We start from the raw sequence: 19309 nt of genomic DNA, 5'->3' as shown, positions 1-19309 counted from the left end.
CGAGATAAAGCCAGAAATGAATTAAATATATGAATGCCTATGCAGTGGACCGTTGTATCCGCTTATGGACTTCCATAAAGCATGGCTAACGCCGCGGAGCGTAAACAGAATAGTGCATCGTGTAGAAGATTAAAGAAGTACTTACTATCTAAGGAGACTATTGACAAGACTTTTGACGCTTCAAAATTGGATGAGACTTTTTTCTGATTGAAATCGTGACATTTTTTTTCATAACAAACAGATTTGTGTCGTGACACACCGTAGGGTGTAGGATACCTTCAGTGTCATCGTGTCAAGTATTTAGTATTTTTTTTATAGACTGTACAGAAAGGACACGAACAAAGGAAAAGTTTTTCAAACTGTTGCGATAAAAATGTGGCATATCGAAATGTTTTATAGCTTTTCTAAAAGGAAAAACAAAAAACACGAATTATAGCGAAACTTTCTAAATAAATTAGTGAACTATCGTGTTTTAAAACAGTTCATTTTAAGAGATTAGCATATACTATGAGCAAGCTAAAAATATTAAGTCGTAACGGTGACTTCCAATATTATCATACAAGTGTGTTAAATATAGATTTTCGAATGTGTCTTGAATATCAACGTCTTCATTAATTCTTTTCGGACTTATGACTCATGCCTTTAAACCTCTGCATTGAATTTATTAAGGATGCACAGCCAGTATAGACACAATAATATTAAAATATTCGTAATTTCTGTTGAATATAATAACTTTAAATTCCATGAGTCAAAAATGTATTTTTTGAAACAATATAACTATCTTGTATTAACAAAAAAAAAGTAATTTATTAAAATTAAATGATCAAATACGTCTTATGTATTTAATATAGACCCGTCTTTCAGTCATATACTGGCTCCATATAAAATGCAAAATATTCTGCGATAAATGCTCTGTGTTATGGTTTAACATGAAAATATGATCGCCAACAACAATCTGCAGATCGTTTATAGATATGATCATGCAAAAAGGACTAATACATATTAAAAACTTTTATCATTCTCTATCAACGTGCTACACTATTACGTGATTCGCCCAGTCTTCGTGTAATCAGAAAGTCGGTACTAATTGATTTTTCAGAAGTGTAATAAAAACATTTTATTGCTTTTTATCATAACCCGAGGCAATGAATTACAGATAAAAATACGTTACATATAGTGGATTTATGAATTACACGGAGAAGGAAGAGATGGCGTTATTAATGGTGCCGTAATGAGCGTTTGTCTGTATTCCTGGCCGTGACCACAATATTCTTTCATTTATGGAAAGCGCTGTGCAACAAACCCCGAAAAGGAAATTGTTGATACCAGGGGATCATCAATCTAAGACCCATGACCACAAGGTATTAGTAACAATTAACATTCTAATGATAACGGTATTCGTTACACCGCTCGTGCTGTAGCCTCGCAGAATGGCGGTGTTAACACTAAACGTACCGCGAACGGTCAAACGACCGTTCAAAATTTGATTTAAACTTCCTCCTTCCTCGTTCAATTAACATTAACAATTCCTATATTACCAGATTAATCAGTTTCTCAATTCTCGTCTTTTTTTTCTGTTTCTAAGAAAAAATATTTATCATTTAACCAGTTTACTCTTATCTTATGAAAAATCATTTGACTACTTACAATAGGTGTATACATAAAGTGTACGTTTAGCGTTAATAATTCAGAAAGATAAAAAGGAGAAATAAAAATCACTTAGGAAACAAACAGTAGTCGCATAAATTTTTCAAAGGAAGTAATTGAGACGTCATAATAAAATGTAATTACGATAAGATAATAAAGAAAAGAACTGTATTGATTGTTGTGGGAACGCAATTACAAATGATAATGAAGAGTATAAGTAATCGTATAGTCTTCGGTTTTGTTTGCGTATTGTTGTGTTACGTGAAATTTATGTGCGGCGTAACACGAATGAAAACCCCGGTACCGTAAGGCGTAATAAATAATCTCATGGTCATTCTTCGAGGAAATCTGATTCTGCGAAACGATTCGCATGAACAATGCGTTACAATTCGAAGTGTTCATGGGCAAGATCAGCAGCGGAAAGGAAGCAAAAATAAATGCTTCTCTGCAGTTTTATTGCACGCGCTCTGTCCGTCACATTTCGCAGGTCTCGGATTTCTGCGTCCGTGGAATTCTTCTTGACTTCCGAATACCTGTCGCTCGCTCGGCAAAAGTTCAGATCTGATGGACGAATGAATGAAAACGTGCATGGTGATTCCTCTTCCGGAAGGTATACGCTACTGAAAACATTTATCGTGAATTTTCTTATCGTTTATGTCCGTTCCGTTGCTACAGGAGAACATCGAATACTCAAAAAATGGCGACTAAAACTACCGATCGATTAATATGGTCCTTGTAAAATATATATAATTATAAATCCTTATAAAATATATATAAAATATTATAATAATCCTTATAAAAATTCCAACAACAGAGTTTTTCATTGAACTGAAATTTAAGAAAACTGAAATCCGTCATTCTGACGGCTACGGTGCTTCTAGCGTTAATGAAACATTCCTTATGAATGAAAATGTTTAATATGAAAAAGATATTTCAATAATAATAATTAAGTAATTTTGACATTAGCAATTTACTTAAAGAAGAAAAGAATTCCATGCTTATTTTACGTATACATTCAGCAACGAAAGTGTTCGAACAACATGCGAAGTAAATTACAATTAGAAAAATCTGATAAATACTGAAGTTGCACTCATGGTACATACATCCGATGAAATTTAATATTTAACAATACGTAAACAAAGTATGGAACATTTATCGTGTCCAAGCACGAATACTTTTTCGATGGCTAAATTCACTCCAAAATGTCACAATTTGATTATTCGCTACTCAAAAGTTCAAAGTACCCACAGGCAGCACCATCACGCGTATTTTCCATTTTACCAAATAAACTACATCCCTGCAGGAGAACGCGTACCGAACTTTCTTACATCCAACAAAAATTCCTCCGTCGGAGTGATGTGCGTACGTACACGGTGCGGCCTCGGCATGTACAGTTTCAGTTTTTATCTCGCACACTTTCGTGATATGCATGTAACGGATACATTTTCCGTCTTGGAGCGTAACAAATGATAACGGTCGGCGATGATCGCCGAAGCTCCCCTTCGTCTTAACGGATCGACGTAACAGACGTAATTACAAAGAGCGCGCGTGCCATAATTGAAACGGTTCCCTCGTTAAGGGTACGCGGCGCGTCACGGCGGCGCGGCGGTCGAGACGATTCGATTTAGTTAAAAAGCAATCATTTCCGCGCGCGAGGCCGCCCGGCATAATCGTTGCCCGGTGCCCGATAGAAGCTAACGGGAGAGCAATTTTCCCGGGGGAATCTCGGCGCGTGACGTCGCACTATGTTCCATCAGCCGGCCGAACGCCGGCGACAGGTATGCGCGGCAAACCGTCGGGAATATGGCCACGTGGACGGGACACTCGTCATTCTCACTTTTTACAAATCGGAGGAGCAGACCTGACGGCGTCGACGGCGTCCGCTCGAGGAAAATAAAATGAAACGCGACGAGGCTAAAACTTCGCCGTTCCCGGCGGTGTTTCGAGCGCGCGGGATGAAAGGGGGAGGATCAAGTTATTCAGAGCATTAAACGATCGAACCACCGGGCTGCGAGCACGCCAGGGACGAACGAGACGCGGCGAAGGAGGATACGCTCCTTCTCGATGCAGGAAGAATGTTATTATGGAAAACGCACACGCGCGGACGCTTAATGGGGATCGACGGCGCGGAAACGGGGGTGCCAAAAATAGAGGATTCCGCTGGAATTATAATTGTGCGCCATTAATTCGCTCGGGTAATATGTATCGTTAGTGCCCGTAACCTCTCAGAAGGCGATCGGATTTTACTGAAACTTTAATTCTTCGGGTAGAGATTAAGAGGGTTATATTAACTACTGCAGTTGCTTCTAACTTGTTTCTGTGTTCCGCGTCCAGCTGTAGCGCGTATGCACGGTGGAACGAGCAGATGTGTTCGGTATTTAGGAAAATAATGTTTTATTTTAATATACGATGTATTTTTAAATTTACAAATTTGGAAGTGTCACGTTAGTTGATAATACGGATAATTCGTGGAGTCTTTGGGAATGGTTAGAAAATGAATGTTTGTTCCTTTCTTTTTTGAATAAGCATTCGTTTCTTTTGTAGATATTAGATACTACTTAATTCTTTAACTAATTTTAAGTTTACGAATATTCGGGTACTTATATTCTTACCTAAGTAATACCTATTTGTGATACCAGATTAATTTCAATTATATGATAGAAAGATACTTGCTGTCTAAGGGAGTATATTGTTACCCGAATATTGTATATTCGACGAATTTCGTCCGAGCGACTGTTTGCATTTCTATATTGTAATATTCCGGGTGGTTTGATCGAACGCCGACATTGACCCAAAATCATTGCACCGGCAAAAGTCAGCAACCGGCTAAGCAATTCGCTGTTTATGCATGTCTGAATCACGTAATGTTTCGCGATTCCGCCAGTTCACTGACGCTTCCCAAGCGGAAATGCCTGGGCGAGTAAAAGAAACTGAAATGAAATTTTGTTCCGCGGCGAAAATGTTTCACGGATAATAACCTTTAAAGTCTTCGTCGATTGCTCGATTCTCCTCGGGATATTTAAATGGCAGAAATAAAATCCTGTTCCGATTGAAAATATAACAGATTCGTTGCTATATTTTCGGTTTACTTTTCCCGATCTCATTTCCCATTATTTCAGAAAATGGAAAATAAAGTTCCAGTTCCTTGAACTTTTATTCACAGAATTTAAAGAACAAAATTTTCTTAGACTACACAAGTGAAAGAAATTCGTTGCTGTAATTTATAACTTAAACGACTCTGATTCGTAGTTCGTGTAATATCGATTTATTAATATTAATGTCTGAATTTAGTCGAGAACTGTTATTAGGATGGTAAGTGTACCGAGCAGTAATTCACTATTTTAATTCAATAAAATGGTAATGCAGTTTATATTCAAAGCACCTTCTCACCCTTTTCGTTTCTTAGAAATTGCAGATGGTGTCGGAGAACGAGGCTGAGTAATACAGGAGCAGCACAATCTTTCAATTTCCTGAAAAATGAATATGAGATGTAAGAGACTGTAGACGATTACTCGGTACACCTAATAGGATTACGTCTAAAATTTAAGTTTCAAATTGTTAATGAATTATTTAACTCAAGTTTCAGTTAATAAAATGTAAATTAACAGCTCAATATTTCTATATATTAATGTATCAGGTATATTAATTTTCCTGTTAATAAACAAAAAGAAAATAAATAGCTCATTGTCAGTTGCATCTGCTTATTTCATTCAACAATGAACAGAAATCATGTCCCAAGACGATCATTGCCGGAACACTAATCTAATTTCGATTGAACTTAAGAGAATCCGATCGGATGAATTTTTCGACAGCGTGCTATCCGAACGGGAGGAACGGGTTGAAGAAACTCGACGGACGCGATCCAGGCCGAGGATCGAGAGAGAGACGGCGTAGCGTCCGTTCGAGGCCGTCACTGCCCGCGAAGAGGACTCGGTAAGGATGGTTGTTAGCAGAGGCAGCAAGCATGCATTAACAGTACTCTGGATGGGCCGGTGGTTCTCTGGTTCCTTGATTTCCGTTTCTCCCCTCCAGAAGACGGTGCCCGTTCAAGGAACAATCTACCACAGAAGGGAGAATTCTTCCGTGGTACACGCGCAGCAGTTCATCGGGAATCCTCGTGAAAATTGCATCCCTCATCGCGCAGTCCATCCAGATAGGAAGTGTGTTTTATTTCGCACGTGTTATCGGCTACCGGGTACAAGGATAGAAGAAGACCGCACGGGAGGAGATCATGTTGACGGTTCTGATTGCAGGATTCTGCACGGTACGTCTTGTCTCTGTAGACACACTGATTTTATTTGCTGTTCGCGTAGCTGCTGTACCGTTCAAGGATGATTCTTAATTTAGATTAGTTTGGGAAAAGTGGGAATGTAAAGGTCGTTTAATCTTCTATGCTCCAAATAGAAGAGTACCATCTTTCTTTGAACTATCTCTTTTGTACGTAGTTTTTTTATGACGATGTTTGTTATGAATAGATCCTATGTTTGGTTGTTGGACGCTTAGGTTGAAAATAAGAATGAATTATGAGATATTTTTAAAAAGTATGACAATTATATTGTTTATTAATGTAACTTAAAGTTCCCGATTACAAGAACCGTCTGGAACGATGGGGAATGTTTTAAAGTTCTCGGTTTCGATTTCAGCTGTTTTGATAACTGCAAAAATATTTTCAACGGTTTCATTAATAATTCTTATATCGCATATATGTTTTCATGAATAAACATACATTAAGAAAGTGAATTATCGACGTGAATTATACTGCTTTTTATTTAGAATCAATTAACAGTTTCCTAATAAGGTTTATGAACCTGTCATCATCGATCGTTAAATCTAAAAACGATTTTATATAGACCGAAAAATTGTATATATAAAAAGTTGCCAGGAATTTTAACCTGCATCGAATCAATTTTTCTCGACTTGAACATTATTTATTTTACTGTAGATCCCCCATGGATCCTATTAAATTATATCCTTTAATAACAACACTCCTGAAACTAGTAAAAATGTTCATGGACTTCAACTGAACTAAACCCTTTAATATTCTGTTATAAACGTTAACATTAATGTTTCGTTTCAGAGCAAAAATTTGTCACTCATATGGAGGTGACATGGTGCTAAAAGTATTAACACTCATTTATAAACTAATTTCAATCGAAAAATACATTTTCTTCTCTATGATTACACGAGACATTTGTATCACGAGCAACAGAGCGGTACAAATTTTCTCGTTATAACAAGAGCAAGCCTAAAAATCGACTCAAGGTCCGTAAATCGCGTACACGCCGAATAAAAATTGTGCGTTAAAGTTGCTGGGAACATTAACGCTACAGAATAGCTCGCGTATAGTCGATGCGATGTCATTCCGCCGAATAGGAAAAAAAGTGCGCAATTTATGGCGTCGTAAAGGCACGGTTGCGGTTCTCCTGTACGAAACGGGAAAAAATGTTCGTGTATACATACATAGTTATCCAGGAGGCAATCTGGAGAGACGATTCGAACGGAGGGGGCCCGTTTTACGTAACAGATTTCGGTTGTTTCTCTCTTCCCGTTAAGTTACCGGGCGTCAATCGAATCGACTCGTGGACACATACGTGTGCCACTTTGTGTGTTCCTTCGCGCATACCTGTGTCATTAAAATCTATCGACGTTCACGCGTCTCGCATACATTGGTCCACGAGACTATCTAAATTATAGAGATCATCAACCTTATAAAATTGTTCCACCTCGGATATACGTTGTTCGATCTCAATGAAATACGTTAAGTTACATAGTCAGCAATAAAAGCGAACATTATGTGTGCTTACATACAGTAAAGAATTATTTAATATTTAATGAATATGTTATTTGAAATAACTATTTTTTCAAACTCATTGAACATGTATCTGTTTGAATGGAATTATCGCTGTTTATAACACAATAATAATGATTTTAATGATACAGCGTCTCGCATACATTGGTCCACGAGACTTTCTAAATTAGAGATCATCAACCTTATAAAATTGTTCTACCTGAGATATACGTTGTTCGATCTCAATGAAATACATTGAGTTACGTAATCAGCAATAAAAGCGAACATTATGTGTGGTTGCATACAGTAAAGAAGAATTATTTAATATTTAATGAATATGTTATTTAGCAATTATTTATAATTATACTTTTAACATTTTGAAGATCATTGAAATAACAATTTTTTCAAACTCATTGAACATGTATCTGTTTGAATGGAATTATCGCTATTTAAAAAATGTTGAAAAAGAATTTAAGAAATGTTGAAATAGGCAATCACTTTTTATTAGATGCAATTTCGATTTTATCACTAACTTCAGTTTCACCGCAGACATACCAAGCAACTAGGGCAGCAAATGATGACTATGTCGTGTCGAATAACATAACAATAAAACAAAAACGTTCTCGTTTGTCATTACACTTTTATGAAACAATTACAACGATCAACTATCAAGTTCTTTCACTGCAAATAAATTCAATCGTGATCATATTTGAATAATTTAATTTTAAGCTGTCCATTAACTTAACTCTGGAAGTCGTTATGCCTGCGAATGAAGTGATTATTGTAAATTAAATTAGTACCTCTTGTATGGGCACCATAAAGTACAATTTTTTGTCCTGAACTGGGAAATTGATTTTCATAAAAGAAAGATTGATGAAATTATTATAATTGTATTAAAAATAGCAATAATATCATTCGAACAGATATATATTTAATGAGTTTTAAAACATTGTTATGCTAATGGTTTTCAAAATGTAAAATTCACTTAAATAATTACTAAATAACATATTCATTAAATATTAAATGGTTCTCCTTTGTGCTTCTGCTGTTGTTCCATCGAATTTCTTATTATTACCACAGACATAATTAATTCCATTACTATTCGCTGTTTCAATCGAATTTCTTCTCGTTGGCCTTCTCGTTCACCGAACGAATAGGAGTTGCCTAGTCGATCGAAAAAGCGTTAGCGTTTCGATAAAAGTCCATTGAAATCGTCGCGGTCTATAGTTCGACATTCCATTCGAAACAAGACTTGATCGAACTTTCATCAATATTACAAATTAAATTGTTCAAGTACTATAGCCGCAAATCTAATCTTACTTTTCCGGTCTCTAAGCTTACCTATCCTTCATACTTCACTATAATAATATTTTATGTTACCACACATTTTCCATACTTGTTCACTATTTACCAAGAAGTATGAAACATGTAAAAGGAAAAAATACATATTCCAATAAAACACGATCTTACTTATTATAACTTCAAACTTCGGTACCCGAAGTATTATTAACACGTTAAGCGCCATGTCAGTCATTGGTGACCGACGCTTCTGAATGACTAAAAAACAATCGTAACATACAAGACCGATGTGAAATAAAAATGTTCAATAGGGCAACTAAGTTGATAACAGTGTAACGCAAACGTTGCAACGCCAAACAATTCATAAGTATTCCTACTTTTCTTTACTACAAAAGACTGACGCTTCTGAATGACTAAAAACCAATCGTAACATACAAGACAACCGATGTGAAATAAAAATGTTTAATAAAGCAACTAAGTTGATAATAGTGTAACGCAAACGTTGCAACGCCAAACAATTCATAAGTATTCCTACTTTTCTTTGCTACAAAAAACAAACTATGACGTGTTAATTTATATTCGTAGATATTATCGAACACATAGAACAGAAGACACTCGCATCACTCGAGGAAAAGTAACAAACCTAACATTCGCGGTGTAACTCGGATTATTATTTCACTCGTTAATGAAAGCTATTAATCGCCTTGACAAACTGTACCGAATACCATCGCGATATAACGTACATTGCGGGTCGGTTTATCGAGATTATAATCTCGTAAAAGACGATCGAGATACTTGCCAGTATCTCGTACCCGAACACTTGATTGACCTACCTTGAGGAAGTAACCATGACCTATACCACTGTTACTCGTCTGGCTGACCGCACGATGGGTAACCTGTATGGTACGCATAACGAATATCTTAGGTGGGCATCAGAGCGTTTCTTTACACCGTTATTCGAATTGAAGTCTACTCTCCACGCGTGTTGGTCACCTTGTTTCATATCGAAGGCAACGCCACAGTAGACACCGCGATAAACGCGGAACAACCGTCTGTCCCTCGGCGGCGCTGTAACAGAGAATTCAAGCGGCTCGACGTTAATTAAGATTGTTGCGGTTCCGATGTCACAGGGTTAATTAAAATATTACCTGGATACTTAAGAAAGAATTTATCGCTGGACGAATCATCTCTGATTATGGGGGACTGTAATTTAGTTGATTAGAATTCGTAATTGATAAATATTACCGTACGCTACAGTATGCTCTGATTACGTTGTGCTCGATTGATATCTGTGAAATGTACTTATCGGGTCGATGCGAAAGTTTTCACGTTTTTTACGAGAAATAAAAGGAATTCGCTGGCTAAACCGAAACTAAGTAAAACGAAGAATGAACGAACTTTTTTTGTTAACGTAAAAATTCTTGTATCGACCCAATATTTTCTTAGAATATATTTGTCGACAATATTAAAATAGGAATGTAGCTATCGTTATGTAATTTTTATATTCAACAGAAGCAAGTTTTATTTAATAAAATGTTAATTAATAGCTATTTTTATAAATTAATGTATCGGGTATATTAATTTTCTCGTAGAATAAACGAAAAGAAAATAAAGTATAGGATTAAATATAAAATATTTCACTGTATTCAGCTCATTGTCAGTTGCGTCTTATTTTAAATGCATAAAGTATGTCGTGCATTCATGACGATTTAAGTGACCAACAATTTACTTGAGCACGCGATTAACCCAAGGACAATGTACCACGAAAAATTTCAAGAGAATGACTGCTATAACCTGACAACGCGCCTTAAAAAAAATAATGCGGGTCGTTTTGACCCTGTCTTGCCAGTTCGGGGTTTAAGGAACCGTTTCCTTTAAATTGGGACGTCGCTTATTTTCGGTATAAAAAGTAAAGTTCAGGCACGATGTGGGGCACTGTGCACGGTTACAGGCGAAACTGAATGGCTTTAAATTGCCGTAAAAATAGGAAGTAACTTTTTTTTATGATGATTACAGCGAGCACGCATTTTCGTCATTTTCCGCGGCAACCGATGAAACGGAGGGAATTATTCAAGTACGAAAATAAATTGACAACGCACTTTGTATTCGAGACGAACGAGAGATAATGCTCTCGACTGAATTTGTAGAAAATATTCATTCGGATTAAGATTTTGTTTTTCTTCTCGATTAATCGGTTTTATATGAATATAAATAAAATTGAGATAAAATATAGAATAGTATTTAAATATCGTTATTTCTGTATGAAATGTTAAATCAACGGAGTATTCGAATAAATGAACTTTTATCAAAATTCAACGTTCTATTAATAAAGTAAATTTTATTAAATTATTTTTTATTGAAATATTTCCACATGACTTTCATCCGACAATATTAAAATTAAATGTAATTACTCGAATCAGTGAAAAGTTGAATTCATAATTTATCAGTTATCTAGTCACGAAGCGACTTATCAATTTTCCTTTTTTAATTATCTTTTTTCAAGTACTATCTGTCTGCTTATTGCATAAATAATGAACAGAGCTACCAATTAAAACTACCGCTTGTTACTTAACACCACATGTCGTAAACAATATATGTATAGACCGAGTCTGAAATGAATCGGTTACGTCACCTCGTAACATCCGCAGGAAACATTTTCAAAACGCTTCAGAAAAACAAGCTTGAATTCAGAACCATCCTAATTCATTAAACACATTAAATTAATTAAACATAAAGCATCGATAACGCAATTTCACCAAAAAGCAACACTTCCTATATTTCTACATTATTTCACAATTCATCCAATACCAGAAGCAATTCATTCGTTTAATCTTACATCTCTTCAACTCAGCATTCATAAAAGAATACTATCGTCAAGAATGACTGACTCAAACGATCGATACCCTAAAATTAATCCTAATTCCTAATGTATATTTGCAATGGCCGTGCTCGCCGTATAGAATCTGCAATTCGAGGAAGGTCAATTTCATAAAACAAATATTTCACCCGATTAGTCGATGATTGTACGTTGAGTCTCTTGTGCCGGATAGCATTGCCGAAATTAGGGAAACAAACTCTGCGGACGGGAACGATGAAGAATCGTACACGGAGACGTCGCGAATGTTACCGTGGCAAAACCGTGCAGATGAATGACGGTGGTATTGTTTCAGGTTGCCGCCACCGTTGCCCAGGATTACGAGGTCTCTGACATTCAGTGCAGCGGCGCAGGATCAGCCGCTGATTTGCTGACAGCAAAGATCAAAAGGCCAGTCGGCTTCAGAGGGGCACCGCTTTTTGCCGACGACAGATCCGCCAATCCGCTCACCGACATTCACTGCCAGATCAGGCCAGATCCCAATGATCCCCAGGAAGATAACTATTTCCTGAAGGTGACTGACTTCTCGAGATGCGGTGTCTTGAAGAGAAACGTGAGTCGCCCCTTGAGATTTCGTTTTTCCTGTCGATTAAATTCTTCAATCTCGTATACGAACCGTTCCGAAGGTAGCCAAACTTACACGTTATACGGACTACCTTCGTTTTTAGGAGATAATGCATTAACCCTTTTAGTGCCAGGCGAAAAAGAGGTGATGCGAGAATAACCGAATTTCACGGTTTTACTGGGGTTTGGGAAAATGCTCGTAAAAAACGAGAAACAATATTTGCATGATTCAAAAAGCAGTATATTAAGGACGAAATAGAGAACAAAACAGTGACACTAGTTTTTCTGTATTCATTGAAAATTATATAAATAACGTACAAAACGTATTTGCACGTACAAAAAGTCACCTTTTCATCGTAATTTTATACAGACCATTCATTACAAAGTATATACTTTGCATTTCCAATATGTTTTAATTTTGTTACGGCGTCTGTTTAAGTAGTTCGTTTATATATCTCTCGGTATAGAGGTATGTTATAACTATTGTTGGATGCCAGCTGTGACACATAGTTACACAAACATGTCTGCTTCTGTGAGTCATCCTCGCAATAGTTATCCTTTCCCTAAATATTTCCTATTTTTCCTCTGTTTCTATTTTACCTTCATCCGTACCCCTTGAACTCCGAATCCTCGCCCTACCTCATCCCCGCTACTCCTGTTTTTTCCTTTAAAAAGGACTAACTCAACCCTGCGACCCTTGGTTCAGCACTGTCAAACCGTAACCATCGAAATTAGATCTTTAGATCTTAGATCACACGTCGAAAACCTTTGTAATAAAACCTCCCTTGAAAACTAAGTGTTGCACTGATTTCCACGACTGGGAATGCAAGACTATTGAAATTTACAACGGTTGAGGTCTCATTCGAATTTTCTTGGAGCGGGAAGCTCGTTCGCTGTCGATGCAATGTAACAGGGACTTCTCGCTTGGCCGTGACCCACGAAGCGCACACTCGAAAGAGATAAAGAGATCCGACGCCGTAATTTCTTGAAATTGGAGGACCTCTTCCGCCGATGTATCGTTTCTCAAAGGAATCATTGCGAACAGGATCGCCTTGATCGTTAAAAGTAATCAAGAGGGACTTCATAGATATAGTCCGAGAACCGAGACAGATTCTAAATCCGGGAATATGACATACGGCGAAAGAAAAGAAGGGGAAGAGATTCGTATAAACGAACGAGGTCGTTTGAAAATTTGAATTCGGGATACGTTTATTCCAGAAGTCTGAATCAAGTTTATACTGTCTTGCGAAATAAAAAGAACACTCCGAGTCGTACGATTTTCTTGATGACGAGCGGAAATGTTTGAAAATCTTTATGATGATGAAACTAAACGTTTCGACAAAAACGATGAACTTCGAATAGAGCATTTTACAGCGCAAATTCACTCGGCGTAATTCGCTCGGAATGCTAATACTTGAAACTGCAGAATCAGTCTTTGATATGAATAAGGAGAAGTGTAATCTTGAAATCCTTTTTTCATTTTTACACGTATAAAATAGAGAGAAATATGTGTTTATCGATTGAGCATTATCATCGCTTAGTCAGGAGAATAACGTTTCCTTATTCGCCGCGGTAGCATCGTGCGATTTTGATGATCAATTAATTTTTATAGATACGTTCTTGTGATACGGCAATCAAGAATACGATACGAAATAATAAAAAGACGATACGATGCTGCGGTATCAGAAATTATGCAATACTCGAGACTACCGTGTCAATAAAAATCTTTAAGATAAATAAACTATGACGTATCGATGACCCAATTCGAAATGAACGTGTCCTTATACGTATCACAATTCTATGAATTCTATCTGTCTTTTCACCATTTAATACGAAAAATAAGAAACATAGTTTTTTCAGTCGATGCTTCTTTAAATTCAACATTGCTCACTTTGTTCAATAACTTTTTATCAATTTTCAGTGTATTTATTTATAGGGTTCGTTCGTGTATAATAATACAAACGTTACATTTTGTCGCCAACATAACGCATAGGTGCCGGGTGAACACATTTTTCATAAAGAAATTAATTCAGTCCGCAAATGACGCAAAGTACGAGTACCTAATAGCTATCGCGGCATTAAATATTTGCATTTCCAGATAAAGCGAAGTTTATTTAAATAATTTAAACCATGAAATATTCAATTCCTTCCATGACGTGTCTCTCTATTCGATTCGATAAAAAATTTTTGCATAGGGTAATTCCGGTGTGATGTCTCCGATGACGTACTGAACCTTGCACGGAGCCCTATTTAACTATTCTTCAGTCAAGGAGAGATGGCCCACATTTTTAAAAAGAACTATTACACGATAAATATCATTAATACCTAACAAAAAGAAATATATTTATGAAGTAAAATATTATATATATATATAGTTATAATAAAAGAACATTTTATAACATATTATATAATTACTGTTCTTTTATTATGACGTATATATATACATAATAATTTATTGTGCAACAGTTCTTTTTAAAAAAGTGGGCCATCGCTCCTTGACTTACCCTACATAACTTTTCCTTTATCGAATACGTTGTCATACGATTTTATACTGTCAACAGGGTTTCATACACCTGAGAATATGGTTCCCGGCATTCTCTGGCGTAGTAATGCTAGCCGATCAAGAACTGATCCTTATGTGTCGACCACCTGAACCCACGTTACTCCGGCACAAAGCAGCCGGTTTCGCGGGCACATTGTAAGCAGCTAAATCTACTTCAGTCAAATGTTCTTATCGAAATATTTCCGACTATAAATCTATTGGGTGTCTCTAAACACCGGGCACATGTGTGACACGTTAATTTTAACCATTCGAACAATGAGTAACGTTAGTATTTATCTATACAACATTTTGCAATTTAAATTTTTTCTTGTTCAACGACGTAAATTTTCTCTTGTTCAGAACGTAGTAATTTACTAGTACAATATAAAAAGCTAATGCTGATCGTGAACAGGGAAATAATTGATAATCTAAATAAAGCTTTATCACACCCTATCGTGGTTTAGCGTACGCGAATATGAACGACTCTTTAAAGTAAACAATTCTGAGATTAAAAGTGGAACAACTTTTTTCAAGTCGTATTGTTCGAGAATATGAAGGTAGCTTCTTTGAAAGTGACTCCGAATACAGCTGGGTTAAGTTGATTATATAATATTAACCAGAGCACTTTTTACCGTATAACTTGTTTTTCGTCAAGTAGTTTTCCTTCATGAATGTTAATATATTCCTACGTGTACACGGTTGTGTATTTCATTTCGTTTGCAAATTGTCGAAAGAGAATGCTGATGAATAAATTATTATAAATTACGGACATTCACTGTGTCATTCTGTATAATAATGGTGTTTCGTTAGCTGAAAAACTAAAACTAGCACTAGAATTTTTATTTTAACAATTCCACTTATTTTAACTCGTCGTACAATATTCAATTCTTTTGAGTGTAAATTAAATATTATCATTCCGTTATTAATTGTTATAATTCAAAGTAAAAGTAGGTATAGATAAACACGAAATTCATTTTTGTTCGCAGTAAATTATTAACAACATAATTGAAAATCTTAGGGTAAGCGGTTAAAAGCGAAACATGTACCTAGGTTTCCACTTAGTAATTAACCCTTTGCCCTATGACCTCTTTCATAGCTGCAGTCCCTAAAATAACCTTGCCGTTACTAATTTACCGAAAATCAATTAAGAACTCCCAAGTCATCCATACCTACGTTTATTTCAAAGCATAACAATTGATAAGAGAAAAACATTGAATTTGAACGATATTCAATTACAAAATAGTATGATATTTAGATTTTTGAACTGCCTCGCGAGTCTAATTTCGATATTGTACGGCAAGGGGTTAGAAGAAAAATGAGAAGTTATTTTCCTAATAACATGAATATTCTCAAACGAACGTCCCTTTCAGCCCACACGGGGCAAGAGTGTCCGGGGTGGTCGAGGAAACCCCGGGTCGCCTGGAGTACGAGGTAGCTCTTTATCGCGAAGCCACGGGAAATGTGTCGGACGCATCCGGATCTCAAACCGTCGATCAAGCAGTCCCTATCGGCACAAAGCTTCAGCTGAGGGCTCGGATCAGCTCGGACAGTGCATGGGGATACATTAAACTCTTGGAAGTGACTGTCAGCCCCGATCCCGATCAGCCTCACGCACCAGGAAGCGTCGTTCTCGTAAAAGACGGCTGCAGAAATCGGGACTTCGCTTCGATAATTCCTCATCAGCCGGCTCGCTACCGGGAGAGGAAAAACGAGGTTTTCCTCGACTTCGAGGCGTTCCTCCTCAGCTCGATGAGAGAACGATCCACTTTGTGGATACACTCTCAAATTAAAGCGTGCATGGAGCCTCAGGACTGCCAGCCGGTAAGAATCAATTAAAATAATTGGAGATCTCTCTCGAGGCCCGTTTATTTTTGCTTAAACATCGGCTCGCAGGACTTCTGCTTGGACCTGTTCGAACCGTCGGGACACGGGAAAAGAAGAAGAAGACTGGTGGAAGAAGAACCAAATGTATTTCTTTCTAAAGACAGACGTTCAATAAAGGAATACAATGATTCGACTCCGTTCACGAAATTTAAGGAAAATATAGAGTACACAGTAATGATGCCCGATGGTAAGTATTCAGAGTACATTGTACGTGTTAAATTATTTTGCAAGCTCCAAAATACATTTTCAAATCGAAATACTTTTGGAATGTAGTATTATTATTCTGGTATTAATATGTAATAAATTATTGTCGGAAAGAATACCGTATCACTGTTAATAGTTACAAACGTCGGTACATAATGAAGCAAATAGACAGAAATATAAGCTACAATTGGTACATGTATACTCCAATCTACTGATACTTGATAATCTTCAAATTTTATCTTCTTGAAAATATACGTCTAATAACTTCATTCTTTCTACCGAACAATATTAACCATTTTATTTGAAAAAGCTACAAAATTGAAATTAATCTTTTGGTATTTCATTGTGCAATATATGATATATATAAATTTATATAATGTTACAATTATGAAGCAATGTAACATATTTCTGTCTGCAACATACTTTCGTTACGAATTGTGCAATTACAAGAACTACATGCTTCAGCGACGAATACATTCCAACGAAATTGATTTTACAACGTTTCAGATTTATATCAAAAAGTTGCCGCTGGATTTGAGAATAGCTGTGGAAGTTTTCTTTACGTTGCCACCGGATTGGGTGCACTTCTTGCTTTATCAGCATTTATCATGTGCTATCTGGCTTCTCGTTTGCACAATTTATCATCAACCATACCGCAAAATAAATCAATCGACGAACTCATTCGAGACCGAGCGAGGAAATTTTCTGAGACTGCCCAAGGCTACACCGGTCGATCCACGGTACAATAGCGTAACGTCGCGGATTGTGTATTATATTTGACCAAAATTATGAAATAAGTCCTGTATACCGAAGGGAAAAATTGAGATCATTTCCGGTATACGTACAAGAAGTATAAACACAGAAGTAGCTCGAACTTGTCATAAAAAAGTTGTCCTTTACATCGAATGTCTACAAAAACTAATTAAAAACAATACAGTATGAAATATATAATGTATGTAAATAATACATATACAAGGTGAATCGCTCTAGCTTAGTATTTCAAATAACTTCTTCCTTGGTAATATGGACAAAAATGTCAACAATAAAGATTCCAATGAATATGAAAGTAATTTCTTATGAACCTGATAATACAGTTCAAAATTCTAAAAGTAGGTATATATGGTTATGCAAAGCATTATCTATAATGTCATTAAAACGAAAATACTTAACAAGTGTACTTTAAATCTATATAAATTGATATGATAACAATGCGATAACACAGTAATTTGCTGACCTTGTTTTTGTAGCAACTATATTATTATATTAAATGCATACTAAAAATATTAAGTTCCATTTCTAAGCTGACCTTTGAAGTTTTATTGAAAACATTTTGTACATTTTTTTCTGGAAATTGAATGTACAGAAGTTATTTGAAGTAAACGTATCTTAGACACGTATACCATTTAAAATGAGTAAATGTAATAAAACTTAATAGATTTATTATAGGAGCATGTATCATATTATATAATGTTACTTGTAATACAAAAATCACGAAGAGAAATTTTTTTTTATTTTACAAACACGAAAAAATGTTCGTCTTCTGCGCTGTTTTCTCCTTAACTAATGATTCACCTTGCATGTTTCATAAAGCCAGGTGCACAGAAAATTTATTATCATTTTTTGCACCCAATATATATGACTTTCACAACGTATATGTTTTCTTACACACTTTAAAGTAATTTTTACCGATAAATTTATCAAACGTACAGTGCTATTACGTGACCTGAAAAAATCTTCATTTATAATAATAACTTAAAACTCATTGTAGAATAATCATTCGGGTTTCATGAAGTGATTTTATAATTCCGACACAATGTATATACATACACATGATGAAATATTTATTACTTATAAATAAAAATTGATTGTCTAAGGATGCTTACCAAGATTTCCTTTGGCAATCAATTAAAATATTTACAAAAAATAAATAGAATAGAATATCTGACTGTGTACATGAACGCGTAATTTGATTATTTATTATAGAATAAGACATTATTTCATACTCATGCATGCAATCATAACTTTATAAACATTGAATTATTTGTAGAAAATTTAACCCATTATTTTATTCTGTTTTCCAACGGTTTCTAGTGTATTATATTATTACCCTTCAATAAATATATAGGGTAATGTCGATTAACAGTGCAGTCGCACACAATTTACGTATCCAATCAACGACGATCAACAATAGCTAATGGCAATAAACCATATTGAAAAATAATTTTTACGATAAATTAAGCAATCAAACGCACGCATACCATTAACACATGTTTTGAAATGCATAGAACAGTTTTACAATGTTATCTTATGTGTACGCTCAAAACCATTCTTTGGTTAATATTTTAGTTTAGAGTAAAAATATTGCAACATTTTGTTACAAAGTGTGGCACTTATTATTTATTTTGTATTTTTAACATTTACCTATAAATATATATTTTTTTCCTTGTATAATGCATCATTTATTTGTATTAATTACACATATCTATTTAACAGGAACGATTGCAAA

The 19309-nt window shown here is 35.7% G+C and overlaps 1 protein-coding gene and 1 long non-coding RNA gene across 5 annotated transcripts in view; one reads left to right on the top strand and one right to left on the bottom strand.

Annotated features, from left to right (window-relative positions):
• The window catches only part of LOC116429011 (uncharacterized), a 65890-nt gene extending 53825 nt beyond the window's left edge, over positions 1–12065 (bottom strand). Inside the window, exons 1-3 of one of the 4 annotated variants that reach the window (XR_004235407.2) lie at positions 11741–12065; positions 9883–9937; positions 9568–9802 (exon numbers count right to left, since the gene is read on the bottom strand). This is a non-coding gene — a long non-coding RNA (uncharacterized LOC116429011). Of the gene's footprint in view, positions 1–4867; positions 5118–5815; positions 8600–9567; positions 9803–9882; positions 10491–11740 lie in introns of those variants that run through there. The other 3 variants (XR_013000042.1, XR_004235408.2, XR_013000041.1) reach the window with 3 other exon arrangements.
• LOC116429010 (uncharacterized) lies at positions 5666–18488 on the top strand. Its single transcript, XM_031981370.2, has 6 exons — positions 5666–5911; positions 11905–12162; positions 14735–14871; positions 16086–16536; positions 16609–16786; positions 17311–18488. Exons 1-6 carry the CDS (start codon positions 5879–5881, stop codon positions 17550–17552), a joined length of 1299 nt encoding a protein of 432 aa, XP_031837230.1. The 5' UTR covers positions 5666–5878; the 3' UTR covers positions 17553–18488.
• Positions 18489–19309: the final 821 nt, after the last annotated feature.

This window comes from Nomia melanderi, chromosome 14, assembly GCF_051020985.1.
Source record: "Nomia melanderi isolate GNS246 chromosome 14, iyNomMela1, whole genome shotgun sequence".
NCBI classification, from domain to species: Eukaryota; Metazoa; Arthropoda; class Insecta; order Hymenoptera; family Halictidae; genus Nomia; species Nomia melanderi.
This window is presented reverse-complemented; position numbering and strand designations above follow the sequence as displayed.